Source organism: Petaurus breviceps, unplaced genomic scaffold, assembly GCF_028583685.1.
Source record: "Petaurus breviceps papuanus isolate PSGF00001 unplaced genomic scaffold, PetGlider_PUasm1.0 182, whole genome shotgun sequence".
NCBI classification, from domain to species: Eukaryota; Metazoa; Chordata; class Mammalia; order Diprotodontia; family Petauridae; genus Petaurus; species Petaurus breviceps.
In genome coordinates, this window is record NW_027185786.1 from 5,364,978 (window position 1) to 5,387,336 (window position 22,359).

At 45.1% G+C, this 22,359-nt stretch overlaps 1 protein-coding gene across 1 annotated transcript in view; it reads right to left on the bottom strand.

Annotated features, from left to right (window-relative positions):
- Nucleotides 1-5,986: 5,986 nt before the first annotated feature.
- FA2H (fatty acid 2-hydroxylase) overlaps nt 5,987-22,359 on the bottom strand; it is an 83,533-nt gene continuing 67,160 nt past the window's right edge. The window contains exons 3-7 of the mRNA XM_069087663.1: nt 15,043-15,185; nt 13,549-13,655; nt 10,211-10,383; nt 8,948-9,200; nt 5,987-7,737 (exon numbers count right to left, since the gene is read on the bottom strand). Coding sequence (XP_068943764.1) covers nt 7,661-7,737; nt 8,948-9,200; nt 10,211-10,383; nt 13,549-13,655; nt 15,043-15,185 — 753 coding nt within the window. The 3' untranslated portion in view covers nt 5,987-7,660. The remainder of the gene's footprint in view (nt 7,738-8,947; nt 9,201-10,210; nt 10,384-13,548; nt 13,656-15,042; nt 15,186-22,359) is intronic.

The following is a 22,359-nucleotide window of genomic DNA, read 5'->3' on the forward strand; positions in this document are numbered from 1 at the left end:
TACCTTCCCACCATAAAATTTCTCTGACCCCCAAAGTTTCTGTTAACTAAATTGTAGCCATAAAACTCTGGTGCCCTACCAAGTCTTAGAAACAATGTGCAAAAACACCTCCAACTATGAGCAAACTGGGAAGTATTGAATTGAATTCTTTACCTGGGGTGCTTTCATAATATCCATGGCTTAGGAGACAGGACAGAAATGAGAGTATTAGCTGTGGGGGCAAATCTCTCACCATTAATTTCATCAGTTTTAGTTTTTTTTTCCTTTTCTCTCCTTCATTCATTATCTTTTTTTCTATTGTCATAAATACTTTGGGGGAGGCAAATTTTATATCTCTCATTTTGATCCTTTTCAAATAAAAATTTCAATTTTCTCTGAAGCACAAGAAAGTTCTAGTGACCTCCATGGGCATGTATGTGACATAAGGAGAGCTGAGATTGTGTTAGTAGCCCAGATCAGTTGGTGTGCTGCCTTCTTTAACTCTGAAAAGCAGCCTGTCACTTTAATAGTTATCCAGCTAGAAAGATTCCCAGGTGGGGACAAGTAGTTCCCTCTGCATCTTTCCAGTGTAAGGGAGTATCACACACCACCATGTGGCTCCCAAAATGGCACAGAGCCATTTGAAATCCATGTTGTCTGAGTTCCAAATTCCTCTATGGGATGTTACGAAATATTACTCTAGAATATTAAAAACAGAAAATCTATGGCTCCATCCACACCCCAAATCTGCAATTCCTTTCTCTGTCAAATAGTCCCTATGTTCACATACACAGGTATTCAGCATGCTGTGGTCAGAGAAAAATGAAAAGAAAAGAAACGTATGGAAAAGAATATATGGAGACTTCTATCCGATTTTATTCCCAAAACTCTTTTCACATCTACAGCCCATGGAAGAGGAATAGGAGGAGAGGAAGGTGTGTCTTGGCCCCCACTTCATCTCAGAACTATAGCAAGGGGAAGCAGGGAAACTCAGAGGGGAAGTAAGCCATATTTTCTACCTGTTTCATAAACCTCTGGGCATTTTGGTGGTGGCCAGTCCCTGGCACTGGCTCTGCCCTAGTTTTGCTGACCACTGAAGTCTTGGTGTCCTGGCACTGTGGATTCAGGGGGTTCTCCTCTGTATGCCCAGTTCTTCCAATGGTCCTGACCACCAGCAGACAGGATTTCTGACTGTGGCAGCCTGTGTGGCCTCAGTCACCCCAGTAATCTTAGTCCCCGAAGTCAACTTCTGCTTTTTGCCAAGGGAATTAGTAACATCGGCTCCAAGGTCTGGCACTGAGCCCTCCCATTGCTTGAAGAAAACCTTTTTCAAGGAGAAAGCCTCCAGAAAATTGCCCTCAGACCTGTCCAACACTGATAGAACTCTCAGAACATCACTTGTTCTGTTACCTGGCTTTCTCCCTGGTAACTATAAGAAATTGGATTCCCAGTGAGGGATTGCAGAGGATGGTGATCATCAGGACCAGAGGACTACTTGATCTCTGTGAATCATTATAACCATCAGCCCAGACCCGAGGGAAAATAATAATAAATTAAGACAGATAAGAGGGCATGGTCTGGTCTCAGGTGATATCTCAATAGTATTTAAATGGCATTTATTAAGCTGCTGATACCTTTCAATGTAAACCTGATGACGTTTTTTTTTCTTTTTTGGAGAGGGAAGGCAGGGTAATTGGGGTTAAGTGACTTGCCCAAGGTCACATGACTAGTAAGTGTTAAGAGTCTGAGGTCAGATTTGAACTCAAGTCCTCCTGACTCCAGGGCAAGTGCTCTACTCACTGTGCCACCTAGCTGCCCGACCCTGATGACTTCTAAGGTGTCTTCCAACCCTCAATCTTCTCTTTTCCATTTCTTACACCATAGTCATATGTTGCTACCTCCTTCTCTCTGCCTGACCTTGAAACAAGACACAGGTTAGTGAAACAAGATAAACAAAATGACGGGTTTTGCTATGTGAGTATAAGGAGAACAAGGCTAATTGCTCTCCCATGGGATGGTCCTTCAAGTACTTGAAGACAACTATCATGTCCTTTGCTTCTATACAGCTCCAGCTCCTTCAACAGATCCTGGTATGGGATGAATTCAAGAATCTTTACCACCCTAAGGAGCCAAAGAAAAAGTGAGGAGGAGGCTGAGAGTTGCCCAGGATCATATTGTATATGAGCCAGGATTCAAACTCAGGTCTTCCCGACTTCAAGTTCTTCACAATAACTTGCTGCCCCACCTAGCTACAACATCTCAGTACAAAGAAATTTGGGGATGGAGGAGGGCACTGACAGCCTGGGAGATTCATAAAAGGCTTTGAGTAGGAGGCGACATTTAGACTGACCTTTAAAGGAAACTAGGAATTTTAAGAGGTAAAGGAAGGAGAACATTCATTCTAGGCATGCATGGGAGATAGATATGCAAAGACAAGGCAACAGGAGATGGAGTTGTCCTCTGTTAGGAATGACTAGCAGTGATAATTCTGTTTTGTTGTTGTTCAGTCATGTCTGATTCTTCATGACCCCATTTTGGGGTTTTCATGGCAAAAATACCGGAGTGATTTGCCATTTCCTTCTCCAGCTCATTTGACAGATGAGGAAACTGAGGCAAACAGGGTTACGTGACTTGCCCAGGGTCACACAGCTAATAAGTGACCGAGGCCAGATTGGAACTCGTCTTCCTGACACCAAGCCTGGCACACTTCACCATCTATCTGCCCCCAAAGTGGTGATAACTGTACCTACCTAAGAGCTCTTGTGTGGATGAAATGAGATCATGTATGGAAAGAGCCTTGTAAACCCTAATGTGCTATGTAAATACTATTAGTATTGTCATTTGTGTCTAGTCTAGAATTATTTATATGTGCAGATAAACATGTTTCTTCTATAAAATGTAAACTTCTTAAGGTGTGGGACTATTTAATTTTTTTCCTGGTCATGCTAGCACCTACCACAAGCCTGACTTAGTCATGATGGAAGGGAACGATGCAGAGCAGAGAGGAGCAGTGCATGTCAGGGCAGAAGGGAGTGGGGAGCTAAATGGATTCCAGATTCTGCAAGACACTAGCATCCTCTCTCACAGGTTAAACAACTCAAGCTCCTGGGAGCCCACTAGGTGGCACTGCAGTGGATAGATCACTGACCCTGGAGTCAGGAGGACCTCAATTCAAATCCAGCCTCAGACACTAGTTGTGTGACCCTGGGCAAGTCACTTGACCCCCATTGCCTTACAACAGCAAACAAACAAAAACAATCCAAGTCCCACTTAGCTCTGGCTTTTGTGTTGCTGGTTACTGTTTTCTTTCCTGCTTGCTAATAACTTGTTTATTAATTGCTTGGCACATTAATATTCAATGTGTTCTCATTACCAATTGTACCTTAAATTAAGCATGATGCTTTCCACCTTGAATTCAACTCTTTTTCATAATATCACCTGCCATTACCAAAATGCCACCTATTGTTGCTTTGACCATGGCATGACAAATCCTAGTTGTAGAATTTAATTTGATGACTGCTAGGTGGTGTGGTGGAGAGAGATATAGATTTGAGACAGGAAGTCATGAGATCCAATCTGTCCTCAGAGACTTATTAGCTGTGCAAACCCTGGGCAAGTCACTTAACCTGTCTGCCTTAGTTTCCTCATCTGTAAAATAGCACCTAGGCAGTAGTAGCCCAGGGTGTTTTTTAGTATAAAATAATATATTTGTTTTTGTTTTTTTGCTTTTTGGAAGGATGAAGTCAGGGTAATTGGGTTTAAGTGACTTGCCCAAGGTCACACGGCTAGTGAGTGTTAAGTGTCTGAGACCGATTTGAACTCAGGTCCTCCTGACTCCAGGACCAGTGCTCTATTCACTGTGCCACCTAGCCTCCCCTAAAATAATATATTTGTAAAGTGTTTTGCAAACCTTAAAACACAGTATAAATGCTAGCTGTTGTTATAATGGAAAGAGGAGTTTGTTGTCTACTTGTTTGGTTGTGCCCAACTCTTGGTGACCCCATGGACCATACAGTGCCAGGCCCTTCTATCTTCCACTATTTGTTTAAGTCAATCTAAACTCATGTTTGTTGCTTCCACGACACTATCTATCCATCTCATCGTCTGCCATCCCTTTTTCCTTTTGCCTTCGATCTTTCCCAACATCAAGGTGTTTCCCAATGAGTACTGTCTTCTCATTACACAAAAATAGGAGACCTGAGTTCAAATACTAGCTTTGCAATTCATTACCTGTGAAATAAAGGCATTGGCTTGGGTCATCTTGACAATCCTTTTTCTGAATCCTATAAACCTCCTCCCTTGGCAGATTCAGGACCCAGAAAGACCAGGGTCCTTTAAGATCTGGACAGACAACCTGAGAAGCTCTAGTGTCTCCCATGAAAGGAAGAATTTGACAGTTTCTCTAGGAGTAATCTCAGTTGCTGCCCTGACCTCACCCTTTTGGTGTGTCTGGTCCCCATCACAGGTGTGTCTGCCCTGTCTGCAGCACTCCATTTTAATTTCTGCCTCTGACCTTTCCCACCCTTTCCTCTTTGGCAAAGAGTTCCAGAATTTGTTCCTGCCCAGCCCAGTGTGCTTTCATCTTAGTTCTCCCAAAGTTCTCCTGACTCACCCTCTAGTCTTAGTCATGGTATACCTTTGAAGCATCTACCAAGCCTCAGCCCTGCCCAGGTAGTCCGCAACTGGCTCCTGGGCTGATCCTTGCTCAATGGGTTCATTGTTACCCCTTTGTTTATTATGTGACATTTTTTGACCTTCTACTTGTCTCCACTAGTCTCTTGCTCTTCATTTAGAGGCAGCTGGGTGGTCAATGTGGGGAACTTGGAATCAGAAAGATCTGACTTTGATTCCTGCCTCAAACACTTACAAGCAGTGTAAACCAGGGCATGTAACCTCTTTTGGCCTCAGTTTCCTCACCTGTAAAATGGGGCTAGTAATAGCACCTATGTCATGAGAATGTTGTGAGGATCTACCAAGATAGTAAGCACTTGACAAACCTTAATGTGGCATATAAATGCTATTATTATTATTATTACTAAAGCATAGTTCTAACTCTAGAAGCTTCATTTTCCATAGCAGCTACAGCAGAGAATTTTGAGTTAAACTCTGTCAGTTTTTGAGGAACTAGATGGAGTAGCTATTTAAATGTGTCAATCACAGACTGGCTTAATTTCAGGGGCTCTTAAAGCCCTGGGGGCCATGAACTTGTTTTAAAAACTATTTTGATAACATGTATTTCTCCATAATTGGTTTCCTTTGTACTCCTATGTATTTAATTTTATGTATTTAAAAACCTAATTTTGAGAAGGGGTCCCTCAGTTTCTTCAGATTGTTTGGCAAAGGGGTCCAGGACACTCAAAAAGGTTAAGAATTCTCTTTTCTATATTGTACTCATTCTCCAAGTATCACCTATTCCAATATAAGACTGGCAGCGTCATCTTATTACACTGTTAGGACACTGGAGAAAAACAGGCTTTTCAATTTCCTCCTGACGTCTTCCCTTTATATGGTCCTTTTTTGGAATTTGTCCATTGGGAAGGAGTTTCTTCATGATGTTTCTACCCTCTAGCTTCCTTCCCTATTCTGTCCCAGGTTCTATTTCAGAGATGCACCACGATCAGTGACTTTGCCCTGCTTGTATCCAGTACTTTATTGCTTACTGTTCTTGTGTCTGTGGCACCCAGTCCCAAGGGGGAGTATTTTCAGGTGGGCAGTTCAAGGGGTTGCAGTTCAGAGTCAAGGTGGGGAAGTAGGGTAGAGGCTGCTCCTACAGCATGGTTAGGGAAGGGAAAAGCTCTTCTGTCTCCTTACCCATACTAAGCTCACTTTTCATTTTTCCCATTTCCATCATGGGAGGTTCCTACCCATATATCTTTTTCTTCTTACCCTCCAGGGAAGCCAGCTGGATTGGGACAGAGACTGCAGAAGTCAGCCTGCCAGGGGAATTCTGTCCCCAACTCACCCGCAGTTCTGACAGATAACAATTAAGCTTTTGTTATTTGATTTGAGGTTTTTTTAAGTTTTATTTTTCAAAATAAACAATATTTACATCTTTATTTCACAACTACAGCTCTATAGACTTCTTCCAAAACCTTTAAATATCTCCATGGTAAACATTAGAAATCACAAGATCAGCCCAAACCATGTCTTTTGATATTCACTGAATTTTTTTTTTAACTTTCAAGAATTAACTGAGAATGGGAATAGGAAAAAAAACCCAACAAGAACAAACTTACATGGGGTGCACACCTGGAGTTAAGAGAGGCAGCATGTGAAACCTGAACTTGGCCCAGGACCAAGCTAGGAGAATTTCAAATGGCTTATAAATAAGACCCGTTTTAAAGCAGTGAGGGGTTTGGTTAAGAGGGAGATTAAGGTGCTTCATGTCATGGGCCTGAAGCAGGGGACAGAGGGAGGGCAACCAAGCTGGGAATGGGGGGGGAAGGGAAGATGAAGGCCCCAAGATGCCAATTCACATGGCAACCCATCTCAGCACACTCGGGGGATGGTAGCTGTTGGGAGGAGGTGGGAAGAAGGTGATGGAGGCACTAGGAATATGGAATGATGGGACTATTGCCAAATGTTAGATTTGTATGGGAAAAGGGAGGATGAGGAAAGAAGGCACCACGGTCACTTTGCTTTCCCAAGAGGACTATGGTGGTGTCTGCCCCCCAGCTGGCCAGAGGTCCTCAGGTCCTCAGGGGGGGATAAGGGATGACTTCTCATGATAAGAGCATCAGTGACAGAGAAAAAGGAGATATCTTTGGCCAGCCTTTCAGCTGATAACTAGAGCCTGTGGACTCTCACTGAACCATTCCCTGCTTCTGAAGATGCGGGTTTGGGGACTGGAGGTCCAGCTCAGGGGGATGGAGGAAGGGTCCCCAGGCCTTTCCTGAATACCTGCCAGGCCCTAAGGCCATTGGTCCAGGAGGCACTTATTTGGCTTCATAATTGGCACTTGTGGTTGGTGTCTGCTGGAGGCAGTCTCTGACCTAGGCACTGAGGGAGTTATCCACAGAACATGGGCCATGAGTGAGAACCCTTCATATACTTCAGGCCTTGCTGCGCCATCTCCGGAAGCAAGAGTGTATGGACCAGCTTGCCCCTCGACCAGAAAGGTGATGAAAGATATGATCCAGGAGGGAGGAAGGGAGATGGCAGGAGCCCCCAGAGGGTCTGGCTCCTGCAGCATAGAGGCCACCACCATGGACATCATCAGGGGTCTCTCACAAGGGAGCCTGAGGCACTTGAGGCCTGAAGGGGTCAAAGGGCAGCTCCCTGCTCCTTTCCCATGGGGTCTGTTTCCTTCACTCCTCTCTAGGCTCGTGGCTCTTTGTACTCAGGGCTCTGGATTATCAGCCAGGACTGAGGCTGCAGTGAGCCTATGGGGCCGTCTCAGGTGGTCAGGCTGCCAGGAGGGCATTCCATGGGCCAGTTGGAGCTTCTCAGTTCCTCGGAGTCTTGAGAACAACTTCTTCTTTTCTGGGATGTTAGGAAGGCATTGGTCCCTCTGATCCTTGGGGAATCACTACCACCTCTCATTGGGCCAGTGAGGCTGACCCACCCAGTGGCCCAGGCATCCTGCAGGGGTCACCAGCTAAATGGTGAGGGGAGGAAGTGTTAGCCTAGAGGGAGGGAAGGGTGGCACCAGGGAGAAAAAAGCAGGGGGGCTGGAAAGGTGCTACTGCTCCTTCTCCGAGGTCTCTGGAATGAGGGTATGGAAGAATATATCCCACATCTTAGAAGAGATGCCAAACCCTAGAGAGGAAGAGAAAGGGCAAAGTCAGAAGAATGGAGGGGTGCCATGGAAGACAGGGCTAGACTTGGAATCAGGACTTGTGTTCAAATCCTGTCTCAGACTCTTACTGTGTGACCCTGGGCCAGTCACTTCAGCCCCCTCTCAGCCTCAGTTTCCTCAAATGCAAAAAGTCACATCTTTATTTTCACAAAGCTCTAATTATAATTCATCATTTCCTACGATCATGAATGGGGGCCACAAACAAGCGCTGTGTTACTCTGTCACCCAGAGATATGTGCTATGAATAGCACATGAAAGTTGTTACAGAAATCTTGAAATATATAATTCATGCTCATCACTACTTTGGGAAATTACTGTAGCTATTTATATCCATTGCTAAATATAGTAACAAATCACAAATGAAAAAAATATTTTGATAACTGAATTGCAATAGAATTGGTTTCCTTTGTAACCTTATTTTATGCATTTTAAAAACATGATTTTGAAAAAAGAAAATGGTCACAGTTGGCTGAAAATAAATAAGAAGATTAAAAAAAACATGATTTTTTGGGCAGCTAGGTGGCACCAGTATATATATATATATATATATGAGCACTAGCCCTGGAGTCAGGAGGACCTGAGTTCAAATCTGGTCTCAGTAGCTGTGTGCCCCTGGGCAAGTTACCTGATCCCAATTACCTCAAAAAAAAAAAAATAAAAACATGATTTTGAGAAGGGGTCCATGGGCTTCACCAGACTGTTGACAAGGGTCCATGACATAGAGAAAAGGGAAGAACCCTTGGACAAGATGGCATCTATGGTCCCCTTTAGCTCTAAAAGCTGTGAATGATTGTGGAGAAGAGGGTGAGGCTGATGATTTTGCATAGCTCTGCCTCACTCGTATTCAATTCACTCGAAAGTCAAGACATCACCCTCATGATGTCATTGACCCCCGTGGAGAATGAAGGACCACCACCACCATATACTGTGAAAGTGGGGGCTGGGGCCAGAGAAGAAGGTCCCAGGAGGGTGGCCCTGAGTAGCCCTGGACCGCTTCCATGCCAAGCCAATAGCGGCGGTTTAGGATTGCTGCCTTCCTTGGCTCTGCTGCTCCTGGGTAGTTTCATGAGCCAAGAATGGAACTTCTCAGGGGTGGGGGTAGGGGTGGTGGTGAGGAGAGAGAGGGAAAGGGACATGCAATGCTCCCTGCTGTCCTCCCAGCCCCCATACCTGATTTTTGGTGTTCAAAGTGGTGTTTAACATGGTAGGCCTTCATCTTGTACAGGTAGGTACCCTTGGATGGTGACCCATAGTGCAGGTAATAGTGCATCATGTCATAGATGATGTAGCCAAGGAGGCCGCCCGTGAAGATGATGCCCCCGATGGCCTCAGGTAGGAGAAGGCGGAGCAATATGTACGCGAAGCCAATTATCAGGGAAGCAGGCACAGGGGGGAAGACCAGGCGGGAGCCATCGTACGGGGACTAGGGATGAAGAGACCCCTGTCAGACAGCACAGTTGTCCCCAGGCCACGTCTGGAGGGGTAGACGGCTCTGAGCCCCACCCTCCTGGGAGGCTCTGGGCTGAGGACATCTGGCTCATAAGTGGGCAGCTCTACTGACAGCAGATGGAGAACAAGGCCTGGGCAGCAGCAGAGAGCATCTTGATGCCAACAAAGTCATATGACCATGGTAGAGACATGGGTCAAAAAACCACAGAATCTCAGGATGGGAAGGGACCCAGGAGGCCATCCACTCCAACCCCTCCCTGGGTAGGAATCTTCCATACAATTATCCTTGACAGTGGCCATTTAGCTTCTGATTGGAGACCTCCAGTGACAAGGAACTCACCACCTCTCCAGGCATCCCATTCAACTCTTGGACAGTTCTAATGATCAGAATGTTTACCTTTCTATTGAGCTAAAGTCTACTTCTTATATAACTACATGACTGAAGCTCCTGAAACTCAAGGGTTCAGCTGACCTCTCACCCCATTTCCCAAAGGAAGACAGGTCTCAGCAGGCTACATGGGGATGGTCATGATTTTGGGCAGGGGACTTTTGGAGTTCATCAAATTTGTTTAAGGGACTACTTCACATCCCCATCATAGACAGTCTGTAAACAGTGGTAGTGATTTAAGTACTTGGGAAGGACTGAAAGACATTGTCTGCCTGAAGACATTGCTCCCATTTGCCTGAAATGTTCTTGATCAGAGTCACTCTTGAGGGGGCCTTTTGGAGACAGCACATTTTGACAGCATTAGTTCAGATCAGAAAAACTTCTGCCTGCCCACCCATTTCCAGAATTCTCATGGGCTTTCTCCCTTACCCCATTCTCCAGCCACAACCTTCACAAGGAAGCCCTTGGCACTCATGATGGAGCTCAGTGGCTGGGGCTGGTGATTCCATACCTGATCCCTTCCAGTGGAGCCTTTACCCTAGAGGAGGGGAAGGGAAGGAACTTCCTGCCCTGGCCTCTCCCCAGGACCTCCTCACCTTGTGGTGCTGGCCATGGATGAGGAAGTGGAACATGATGAGGTAATGGCTGCTGGCAGGTGGCGTCATGTGGAACACAAAGCGGTGGAGGATGTACTCCATGGCACTCCACAATAATATCCCAATACCAAAGAAAAATGGGAAGACATACTTGGACACAGGGACAGAGTACTCTGCATGGAAAGAGAAGGTGGTGAGCTGGGATCAGGAGAACAGATGCACTGAGCACATGTGCTGGGCCAAATATCAGGGCCCCTGCAGCACCACATAGAGTCAAGGGACCTCGGAGGTCATCCGAAGAGGACTGAATCCCCTAACATGGCGAGGCACGGCCCCATGGCTTTCACTGCAAGAGCGACGGGCAAACCCCCACCTCCTGAGGCAGCCCAGGCCATCTCTTACCAACTCTAACTGTTGGGAAAATCTGCCTTAAAAGTGAAAATCAGTCTGTGCCACTTCCATGCCTTGCTCCTGGGTCTCTTCTTTGGAGCCAAGTAAAACAAGTCTAATCTCACACCCTCTACTCACCACTGGGGCTTTGGGAGTGGACACGGGGAAGGCAAAGTGTCAGGACTGGGGCATAGGGGGGCTTGTAGAATGGTGGGAAGAGCCCTTGTCCTAACTGGAGTCAGGAAACCTCTCATTCAAGTGCTACTTGCTGTGGACCACTGCGCAAATGACGAAACCTCAGTCTCCTCACTTGGGTGAAAGTATGTTGTAAACACTCCCATTAGACAAACAAGCTAAACTGGGTCTTGAGACCTGGCTCCCTGGGGGTGGGACTGGACTTCCTGACCAGGCTGGAGGCCAGGACAACCAGCGATTTTGGAAGGAGCAGAGTGGAGCTGGAGGATGACTTGTGGGAGGTGAGTTAATTCAATTGAATCCAACAGAGTTCATTCAGTGCCTACCACTAGGGTGTGATGGATAGTGCTGGACCACAGTTATCCAGCGATGTTCCTAAAGCACAGCTCTGACCAAATCACACTCTTGCTCACCCTTTCACCTCCAGGATCAAATATAAAATCCACTGAGATTTAAAGCCCTTCCCAACCTGGAGCCAACATACCTTTCTAGGTGAATCAGAAAGTTTCTAGGCTCCCCTTCCCACACTCTCCCATCAAGCCAAACTGGGTTTCTTGTTCCTCACAAAATTCCCTTTTGTTTAGTATATATACTCCCTCAAGAACAAGTGGGCTCCCTAGTAGAGTGTAAGCTCCCTGAGGTCAGAGACACTTAGGCAATGCTTACTGATTCATACTCTGGGGATATCAAAACTAAAGCCAAAGTCCCTGTTCATCAGAAGCTTCTGTTCTCCTGGAACAGAGCAGGGACACAGACAAGCCCAAGAGCTGGTTTGGGTAGGGAGAGGGGACCAGAAAAAGCTTTACAGAGGGAGCTGTGCCCAAGCTGGGGCTCACTGGATTTTCAGCCAAGGATTCTGAAAGGCAGAGCATCACAGGCATGGAGAAGGTCGGAGAAGGACGGCCCAAGCAGATCCACAAATTCAAGGGATGAAGAAGCTGGGTGTGGCCAGTGTGGGAAGTGTTTTGTTTGATTACACGTATTTGTTGTGAGGGAAAATAAATGCTTGCTAATTGAAAAAAAGCTGAATTAAAAAGAACAACAAAAGAAAGAGGAGCACAGATATATGGGAGTTTACGTACTGGAAAGCCCTCCATGAATGAAATGGTTTGAATCCTAGTAGTATCATTTTGTTTTGATGGCTTAACCTTTTATCATGTCCCTTAATGCACAGCCCCAGCCTTCTGGCTGAGCCTTTCATAAGCCATAAAGTCATCTGGGGTCTGAGGCCAAAAAAGTGTCTCTTCTGTGGTTCCCACCACTTGGAGAAGCTTATTCCTATAGGTCAAGAATCTGCCCACCCCCTCACCCCAGTATCACCCCCTGCCCGCCCCCTGCTCTGGAGCTGGTACAGAGTGGCATCTTCTGAGCTGAGGGGAGGGAGGCCGGCCAATGCTTCAGTTTCTCTTCCCTGCCTGCCCCCTGCCCCTCCTCCACCAGCCAGCCTCCAAGCAGCCCAGCCACTGTCTGTCATTGTTAGGGAGCCCAAGGCAGACAGTGGGCAATTCAGCCGGCAGAATTTCTGAGCAACAAGCCCTGCCCTGTCCAGGAGCTATTCAGCGTGGGTCGAGAGCAGTGGCCTGGGCTGCTGGGCCATGGGGGCTCACAGGCTATGGTTAACCCTTGCTGACTCAGTCTTTGTACTTGCCTTTCCTTCCTTTCTCCTGATATTGCGTAGCTCTGACAGTCCCTCAGTCTTCCCTGCCTGATGAGCCCTTCTGGACTGTCCATTTTCCCCCAGTCATACTTTCTCTAGTGACATCCTCTATATAGCTTCTTCTGAGGAATGTGCAATGTGTCAGACCTTGCTCACACCCACCACAGGCTGCTCTATTTCTCCTCAGGTATCCTTCAGCTTTGTATATAGCAGGCACTTAATAAGTGCTTTCCCTTGGCACACTGCACCTGGCAGAGGCTGTGGGCACAGAGCTGCTTGGCACAGAATCCTCATTTTTCCACAGTGGAAAGGATGAAGGGGAGCAGGAAGGAAGAGCTCAAGACTAAAGGATGGCCCATGGCTATAGATTCCAACTTATGGAGTCAGGCTTCCTTCTTCCAACTCTCCCACCCTCCCAGGCTCCTCATGCCAACTGCTACTTCCCAGTCTGAGCTGCCTGCCCAAACTGGGGGTGGGGAAGCACCAGAAGACTCAGACAAAAAAGGCAATAGGGTTTCTGTTCTTTGCTTTTGGAGACAGGATGGAGGGCCAAGCATGACCTTAGTGAAGCCTTCCCTTGACCCCTCCAGCTGCCCAAACTACCTTGGGTTTGTTTTATGTATTTTCAGAATACACTGATATATGTAGTCTCCCATTGGAATGAATGTAAGCTTCTCGAGGTCAGGGGCTGTTTGGCACTGTGCATGACAGACAGGAGGCATTTAATAGACGCTTGTTGAATGACTGATTGGTTGTCTAGTGAGGCATCTTGTACGCCATCACATTCCAATTCCCAGAGCTTGATCATGTACCCTGCCTTAAAGAGTAAGAATTTCCTCCTCTGGGCCAAGATAGACCCGTACAGTCCCCCTAACTTTTTTTTTCCTAAGAGTTCCCTTGCTTGACCAATTCTAGCTTTTCTGGGGGAGAGATCACAGCCAAATCCTTCTGTCTCTGGCATTTCTGTTGACAACCATCAAATGCTCAGGGATGTCTCCTCCAGAATGGTCAAGAGAAACTAGCTAGGGAAAATCAGATGCCCTCCCCCACCCCCCAACACAGAGATAGGCCAATGAACTTCCTGAGGATCATGTACCTGTGGTGAATGATGTGAAGAGGCGGACGTTGTCCCGAGTGAGGGCTCTAAAGTAGAACCAGCTGAGGTACATCACCAGTGGGGACCAGACAGCAAGAACAATGTACCTATAGGAGGCCCACAGGGGCAAGGAGAAAGAGAGGGCTCCATAAGGGAACTTTGTGAGGAGGGTCTGGCTTCCCTAGAAACACACCAGGAGAGAACGGAGGGGATAAGGTGACTCGAGGGAAGGCCTGGAGCCAGAGGGCAGCAGGCCTGTCCAAAGGCTCTGTAGTCACCCAATGACAGAATAGGGATTAGAGCCTTGTGCCTTAGAGCTGGGAGCTCTAGACTAAGAGTAATCAAGGCAGTGGGGTCAGTGGAAGGCGAGACTTCTCCAATGGGAACTAGACTGAAGGCAGGCAGGAGGGTGGCCAGAACATACCAGCCCTTACTTCTGGAGACATTCCTGACACCGTGCTGGCCAGTTACCCTCTCAATGGGCAAAAACATTCCTGGCCCAAGGGTTGTACTATCTTACCCCCCAATTTATGAGGTATAGGCCCAGGAGGTCCTAGGAGGAATCTTGGTTACATAGGTCTTCAGAGAACTCTATACTCTAAAGATCCATGAGGGAAGAGAGGTTTTCCCTAAATTTTGTCTGTCCCTCCCCACCCCCATTCCTCCCAGCACCAAGGGCACTGTTTTATATACAGTAAGTGCTTGATAAATGTTTGTAGCTGGAAACCTAGAGATATCTCAGAGAAATACAGAATGACTATGTGTACTTGCATATGGTGATTCAGTCAGTTAGACTGCACACGTGAGGACACAGAGGCAGAAGTGGGGGATCGACGGCGGGGGTACTGAGGAAGGTCTGCCCTCAATAAACACCCTCTAAAAGACTCAGGCTCTGCACAGAAATCCGATTTTGGTTTCTGTGCCTTAGGGAGAGTGTCGTGAGGCCTCAGCTATGCAGAGGGGCTGGATAGGACAGCAGAAGATTTGCTAGGCATACACTATAATCTGACTTTCTGATTGTTGATTTTAAAATCATGTTCTAGCGTTCTAGACACATAGTCAGTCTAGTGCCATAGATTTAGAACTGGAAGGGAACTTGGGGGTTATCTAGTTCTTCCTCCTCATTTTGCAAGTGAGGAAACTGAGGCTCAGAGTATTAACCATAGATAGCACGGGGCAGAACTGAGCTTTGAACCCTGACTCTAAGACTCCAAATCCACTCCCTTTTCAATTGTACCAGCAGCATTTTAAATCATGATTAAGATGAAAATTTTTTTGTCTGGAGAAGATAGAGAGACATTCCCACATAGAGATCACTTGTTCTTCCCAGGCTGACCTCAGGGCAACAGCCCTAGGGGAAAGTCAACTAGCTTATAGGGGCACCAGGCCCTTGAACTGAGAGGACTAAGATCCTCTCCTGCCCTTCCTGTCAGAAGTAGCTTAATGTTACCTAGTGGTGATATCAAATCTCAGGAGACACAGGGCAGTACTCACCAAGAAGTCTTGGAGCAGGCCTCGAGGAAATCTGAGTGGAAGAGACGGATGGGTCTGTCCACAGGTTGGTGTACCCACTCATCATATTTTTCTCCCAAGTGGCCCACCTGCCACAGCAAGGGTTTTTGCCAGTCAACCAGGTCCTTCAACAGAGAAGAAGTCACACACTGTGAGTGGGTGGGTCAGCAGGGCAAGTCAGGGGATCACCAGCACTCTGGGTCAGGAATTACACTGGTTTCTCTTGTCATAGCCCAGACTCTCTTCTGGCTGCTGAACTGGCAATGTCAGTTATTCACCCTTCTAGCCATCCATGTGGTCAGTGAGTATTTACTGAACATTTATATTCACTCATTCAATAGTTATTAAGCACCTACTACATTCAAGGCATTGTGCCTCGTGCTACTGGATACAAAGACAGTCCCTGACTCCAGTGAGTTTCCAGTCTACTTGAAGCGGGACACAGCACTTACATGAAGAATAATATAAGCTATGGAATGAGAGCGCAAAGAAGTAATCCAAAGTGATCTATACAGATTTTCAGAGGAAGGGAATACAGTGTACTAGAACAGTGGGGTCAAACTCAAAACAGAAATCCATGCCAGCATCATACTGACTTAGAAAACCACAAATTAACATTATCTATCTCACACTGTATTCTTATTCTGTTAAAAAAATTTCCCAACAAATTAAAAATATTTTCATTTGTTAAATATTTCCCAATTATATTTTGATATGATTTCCCCAGGCTAGGAGTATGACACTTCTGTACCTGAGGATTTGGGGATGGTTTCAGGGAATTGGGGGCAGTTGAAATTGAGCCTTAAAGAATAGGATTGTAAATGGTTGAGATTAGGAAGTCATATATTCCAGATTATGGAAAGAGGAGATTGAGTGTCAAATTTAGTGACCAGATCCTTACTTGTCTGGTCTGTCTGGACTTCAATGCTTGAAGAAAAGTAAAGGAAATAAAGTAGAGAAGGAGGCTGGAGCCACACTGGGCAGAGGCTGACATGCCAAGCTAAGGAGTTGGTACTTCAGCCTAGCACCATAGGACCCCCGGAAGATAAGCCAGTGATCATCCTCCACTCCTAGAGTTAATACTTCAGATAGAAAGATGAAGCAGATAGAGGTAAGATGGCTAACCACATGCTCTGTTCCAGTATTGTCCCTTAAGTGGCAAAATGAATGATGCAGATAAGGAATCTCACCTCCTTCCTTTTGTAGGACGGTTGGAGGAACCTATGGGTGTGGGATGCTGCATATGCTCTTAGATGTGATTACTGTTTGGATTGATTTTGTTTATTATTATTTTTTTCACAAAGGAAGGCAACCTAGGTGGGAGAGAGGGTCTTATCCAGAAATGACTATGAAGTAAAAAATAAAAAGCATCAATAAAATGTAGTACTTAAAAATTAAAGATTAAAAAATTAAATCAATAAACCATTAAAGATGAGTAATACAGGCCCTGAGTATTAGAAGTGTACAGAGAAGGGGAAAGTCAATCAGGGGCTTTGTCTATGATGGGTGAAGAGACCAGGGGAGACATTCCAGGTGAGAGAAGAATAGTATGAGAAAGACCTAGAATTGGGAACCATGGGAATTATCAAACAGAGCAGACTGTGGTTTGTTATAGAGAAGCAGCAGAGCTAGGATTCAAATCTAAGTCATCTTTTAATCAGGGGTTTTCTCTTCTATGAAGAAAGCAGTGGTTGAATGTGGTGTTCTCTTCCCCTGGCCCCGAGTTTGTCAACAATGCCTCCCTATGCCTATCCCTTCCACCCTCTCCCAACAAGCCTGTGGGCCCTCCCCTGAGTCCCAAAAGGCACAGGAGGCTACAGTTCTGAATCACAGCTTTGCAAACCCCTCCTCAACAACCCAGACTTCCTGACTTTCCCTCCCAGAGGTGCTTCTGGCTCTCCAGACTTCTCCCGGTGCCTTGTCACCCTGGGACATCTCTGTCTGCTGGCCTCCCACTGGGTAAGTTCTTCTGGGGTCTCCATTTCTGACAAAGGTCCAAGACAGTCACACTCTGCTCCTCTTTCTGTTTTACAGCTGATTTTAGGGACTTTACCACCATGCCCTCCCAGGCGGATGCCTCCTTGTTCCCCAGCTTTTCAGTTCCCTTTTATGCACTGTCTTTCCTTTTCAGAATATAAGCTCTCTGAAGGCAGGGGCTGTCTTTGTTTTTCTTTTTTTTTGCGTGTATTTGTATTCCAAGCATAGTACCTGCCTGCCTGCCTGCCTTTCAAGGGCAGGGAAATCTCCCCAACATACTGTTTTCCATAATACTATGCCAGCCATACCGGACATGATTCCTTTTTATGGGCTTCAAGTTCAGCCCAGAGTGGATCATCGGCTCTTCCCTGATCTTGCTCTGGGCTTGAATTCAGGACCCCTCGAGTCTGAAACTATCCCCTCATCATCTTCCATCTCTAGAAATCCTTCATTTTCTTCAGTGCAATTTAGATGACACCTCTTCAATGACAGCGCCATGCCATGGTAAAATCCCATGCAGAGGCCTACTGGACAATAGACTTGGAAGTAGCAACTTCTAGACTGGACGGGTAGTAGAGAGCCACAACAGTCATATGGGAAGGAGGCATTGACTGGTACAAAGAAAACTCAGGAGAGAATCTGGATAAGGGACAGTATCCCTACGAGGGATGAAGTAAGGTAAATCTCTTCCCATTCCTAGGATCACAGATCTAGGATGATGTATTTTCTTCCTTTCATGCTCCCTTCCTTTCTCCCTAATCTATAGGTCACTACTGTCATGATCAAGAAGAATTGGGGAAAAGACTAGTCTCAGGAAGTATAGAGTAGCTTACTTCCACAGGTGCCAGGGCTAGGAAAAATTCTGAGTATTCAAAGAAAATTAGAGGCAGTTAAGGTCAACATAAGAAAATGAGGCACCTTCATGCTGGCTCTGCTTTGCAAACCATCTGTTAGGGTCTGGATCTTCTGATAGCTCAAGACATTCTTCTCTAGGAAGATGATGATACCACGGCTGGTAATTTGTGTTGGGGGAGGAAAGTAAAGTGGAATCTCCAGGCACAGCAAAGTACAACACAGCACAATACAGAAGTAATTCCTGACCTTTGGTTCAAGAAACCAAGGTCCTCTATTAAAGCCAAAAGTGGATTAAGAATCTTTCCTCTAAACTGCACTAGCACTTTGAGGTGGACCGTACCTTAGGAGGCATCTAGTTCAGCTTCCCCATTTTACACGGGAGGAAATTGAGGCCTAGAGAATGGCCATGACTTGTTAGAGATAACTGTGATAGTCAGTAGCAATCAAAGGAGCAGACATTTTTAGACGACTATTTCTATCTAGCTATTGCTTTACCAAAGAGACAGCATAGTATAATAGGAAGAACTCTGGATATGGAATCAGAAGATTTAGATTCAAATCTTGGCCATGCTTGGTATGATCTTGGGCAGGTCATTTTCACACTTAATCATCAAATGAATTCGGACTAGATAATTACTAAAGCCCTCTGTGACCCCAAATCCCCTGAGCTTGTCTTTCCAATTAGAATGTATAGGCAAAGACTATGTATGGTGCCTTGCAGCATAAGTACCATGAATGTCTGTTGATGGTCTGCTTGAGAAGGAAACATCTGGGTTTCCTTGGTGACCTGCTTGTTCTTATTCTTCTATCCAGCAGCAATCCTTTGAGTTAGACTCCAGTTCACGCAGCTATCCAAAACCTGTACTCACACTGTGCCCGCTTATCCAATTGAATTATTATGACCTTTTTCTCTGGGGCCCAAGGTAGTATTGATGATAATTTAAATTAAATAACTGTGAATTGTGGTTTATTGTGCTTCTCTCCCACACCAGGAGTCTACTGCCAATGGTAGCCATTGTTACTTCCCTAGGAGTTCACAGAAGGCAAGAATCTATTCAAGAGGATAGGAATGTTTGTGCAGGTGGGGATTATTTTTTTTCTCCCTTTGCTTTGGAAGCAAGAATTTAGTTTAGCTGTGTGGGGTCCCTGGAGGTGTTACAATTAGGCCAGGAAGGACAAACAACAATGACCACCACCGAAGGGCTCCATAAAAGGGCTTGATTTTTCTTTCATTTTTGCTATGTTTAATAAATTATATGGTCACATGCTGTCATGTGCCTTTGTCTTGTAAATGGAGGACACTATTTCAGAAAGAAGAGAGTCTATTCCAGGTGTGTGCTGGGGATGGAACCATAGACTTCCTATTTACAACTGCCTTTGCAAAAGACAGTATTTTATATTATCCTTCCAGACCACATAGGTTTTAAACTACTAAGCCACCTGGAGTTGTGGGCATATGGTAGAGAGGAAGAATCTCTCAGCCATGTGCCAGAGAAACTCCAAGACTACCTGGTTGGTAGCTTGAGTTGAGTGCTACTAGGTGAACAACTCAGATACTATAACTTGTTGCTGGATGGTTAATATAGTAACACTATAGTAACTCTCTGTAAGCTTAAGGAAGGCAGCCTAGGCACGAGTTTGGACTGGTTACATTGAGACCCAACATGAAATGCGCCTAGTGTTACAGAGTACACAGGAAATGTCCCATGTAGTACATACACAGTTCTTATATACAGGGTTATTCATCTGTGGTATTTTGATTTGTTTTTTGTTGAGGCACAGGACTCACAACTAGTGATGTTTACTCTGTATTTTTCCCCTTCTGTTTCCAAGTTTGTAACTGAATTTTATTTTAGGGATTTTTTCTTTTTTCCTGAATTTTTTTTCTGATTTTAAATTTGAAATTTTTCTTATTCATCCACAGGGAATTTAGTTCCAGTTCAGGCTTTGATTTTAATTTTTTCCTCAGTGAAATTTTCCCCTTTTATGATACTCATGTATTTCAGGAGGCAGCTATCTAGGTGACATAGAGGATAGAGTTCTGGGCCTGGAGTCGGAAAGACTCATCTTCTTGAGTTCAAATCCAGCCTCAGACACTTACTAGCTGTGTGACCCTGGGCAAGTCACTTCACCCTGTTTGCCCCAGTTTCCTCATCTGTAAAATGAACTGGAGAAGGAAATGGCAAACCACTCCAGTATCTCTGCCATGAAAATCCCAAATGGGGTCAGGAAGAATCAGACATGACTGAAAATGACTGAACAATACAACAACATCCTATTTCATAGGATTCCAGATGTGTTGTGTTTGTGACTGTTATTGATAACTGCATTACATCTGTAGCATTGTACTGCCAGTAATGAACTCAGTTTTCAGTTGTGTGCTGCTAATAACATCATTGCTTATCTTTCCATGGTACTGACTTCCTGAATATTGCTTTCATACACAAACTGTTGGTGTACACCATGGAGTTACTGTTGTTTTCACTTTGTAATAAAATTTTAATTAAACTTTGAGCAAAATGGAGGCCAAAATTTTAGAAATATAGTGTGAATTAATGGAGAGGAAAACACAAAAGAGATAATCCTTTAATCCTTGGAGTAGATTCTGGGCATAAAAATAAAGACATTACCAAAACATTGAGAAGACCTACAAAAGATTTAGAGAGACTTATTAATCATCAATAATAAGTCCAAATTAGGAACTTCTCCCTTTTCAGCCTGTTTCTTATGAACTATTATTGCTAATTCAAAAATCTCTGATACAGTAATGGTACCTGGAAATTGATCACTATACCTCTCTCTGAAGAAGAGGTGCTGATAAAAAAAAGTAGCAGATATGATGGGCAAAGAATGTCTACCTGTGGACAAACTGGAAAACAATAAAGTAGGAGGAAAGATGATCCTCCTACAGACAGAAAACCTTACAAACTTTAGCATTATAGGAAATTAATCGTAGTCCAAGTTGGGACTCTTCTGAGGAAAGAAGCCCATCTTCTCTGGGGAAAGATTCAGTTCAGGTCATTCTATCAAGACTTCTGGAACTCAAGTCCTGAGCCTGACAAGGCAGGTAACTGCTGTTCCTGTGACATTCCAACTCTTGGCTCTGGGCATTTTCTCTGTCTGTCCCCGCCCCCCCGCCAGGAATGCTCTCCTTTCTCATCTCTGTCTCCTAGCTTCTCTGGCTTCCTTCAAACGCCAACTAGAGCCCACCTTTCTACAGGAAGCCTTTTCCCAAGTACTCTTACTGCTAGTGCCTTCCCTCTTTTAATTAGATCCTATTTTTTCCTGTATGTAGCTTGTTTATATGTATTTTGTTTGCCTGTTGTCTCCCCCTAGATTGTGAGCTCTAAGAACTGCCTTTTGCCTCTTTTTGTATCTCTCGTGCTTTGTACAGTGCCTGGCACATAACAGGGACTTGATAAATGCCTACTGACTGGCAGGTAATCTACTAGAAAGCATTCAAGGGCAAGCTTTCATATTTGGCCAGAGCCGGAAGAACACAAATTTTGATATCCCTTATGGCAATGTCTGGGAAGAAAGGGCACATTGGCAGTATCTAGTCCCTGCATTTGGCATATGTAAGTTCCCAGATAAATTCAGTTCAGCAAATAGGCAAGGGACCCTTTGACTTTGTGGCACAGGTAATGCCTTTATTCCAGAGGAGGAAGAAAGGAGGGAGAGTACAATTTCAAGAAGCAGACAAGGCCAGAATAGTGCAAGTACATAAAGGCCTAAAATAACAACCACTACCACAACAATAACAATGATAAGCAGCATTCATACAGCACTCCAGGACTTACAAAATATGTCACAAATATTGTCTCATTTGGACCTTACAATAGCTCTGGGAGGCAGAGGCTACCCCCATTTTACAGATGTGGAAACTGAGGCAGATAGCAGTTAAATGACTTAATGTTGATAAGAACTAAAAAGGTGACAGCAGTGCTAGTGACTATGGAAGAAAAGAAGTGAAATTAATGACCAGGTACTATGAAGAGTAAAATGAGGATGAAGCCAAAACAAGAGTTTATAACGTCGACTGGGTCTAATACATTGTCTCATGTATTAAAAGCATTAAAAGCAAGTGATTTCCACTAGTTACCTAGTCTTGAATATGGAAATCTACAGAAAACTGGCTGAAACATGGAACTGTAGACAGAACCATTTTGCTTGCAAAGATACAAGATAAGAGGGTCAGAGTTCACAGCTCTCTGAGAGGACATGGCTGAAGAGGAAGAGATTCCTTGTGTTATACTTCTGGTCTAGGTAGCCACTCATATGTGGGATGCATTCAAGAAGCAAACACTGGATTGGGCTGGCAGAAATTGCTATCTGCTATGTGGCCTCTGGCCTCAAGGCAAGGACCAGGGATGGAGTCTCTGACCCTGAGAACATAAACTCAACTTCATCGTCAGTTGTTTATGGGCCAAACCATCAAGATACACAGGCCCTTGCTGTGAAAAGATG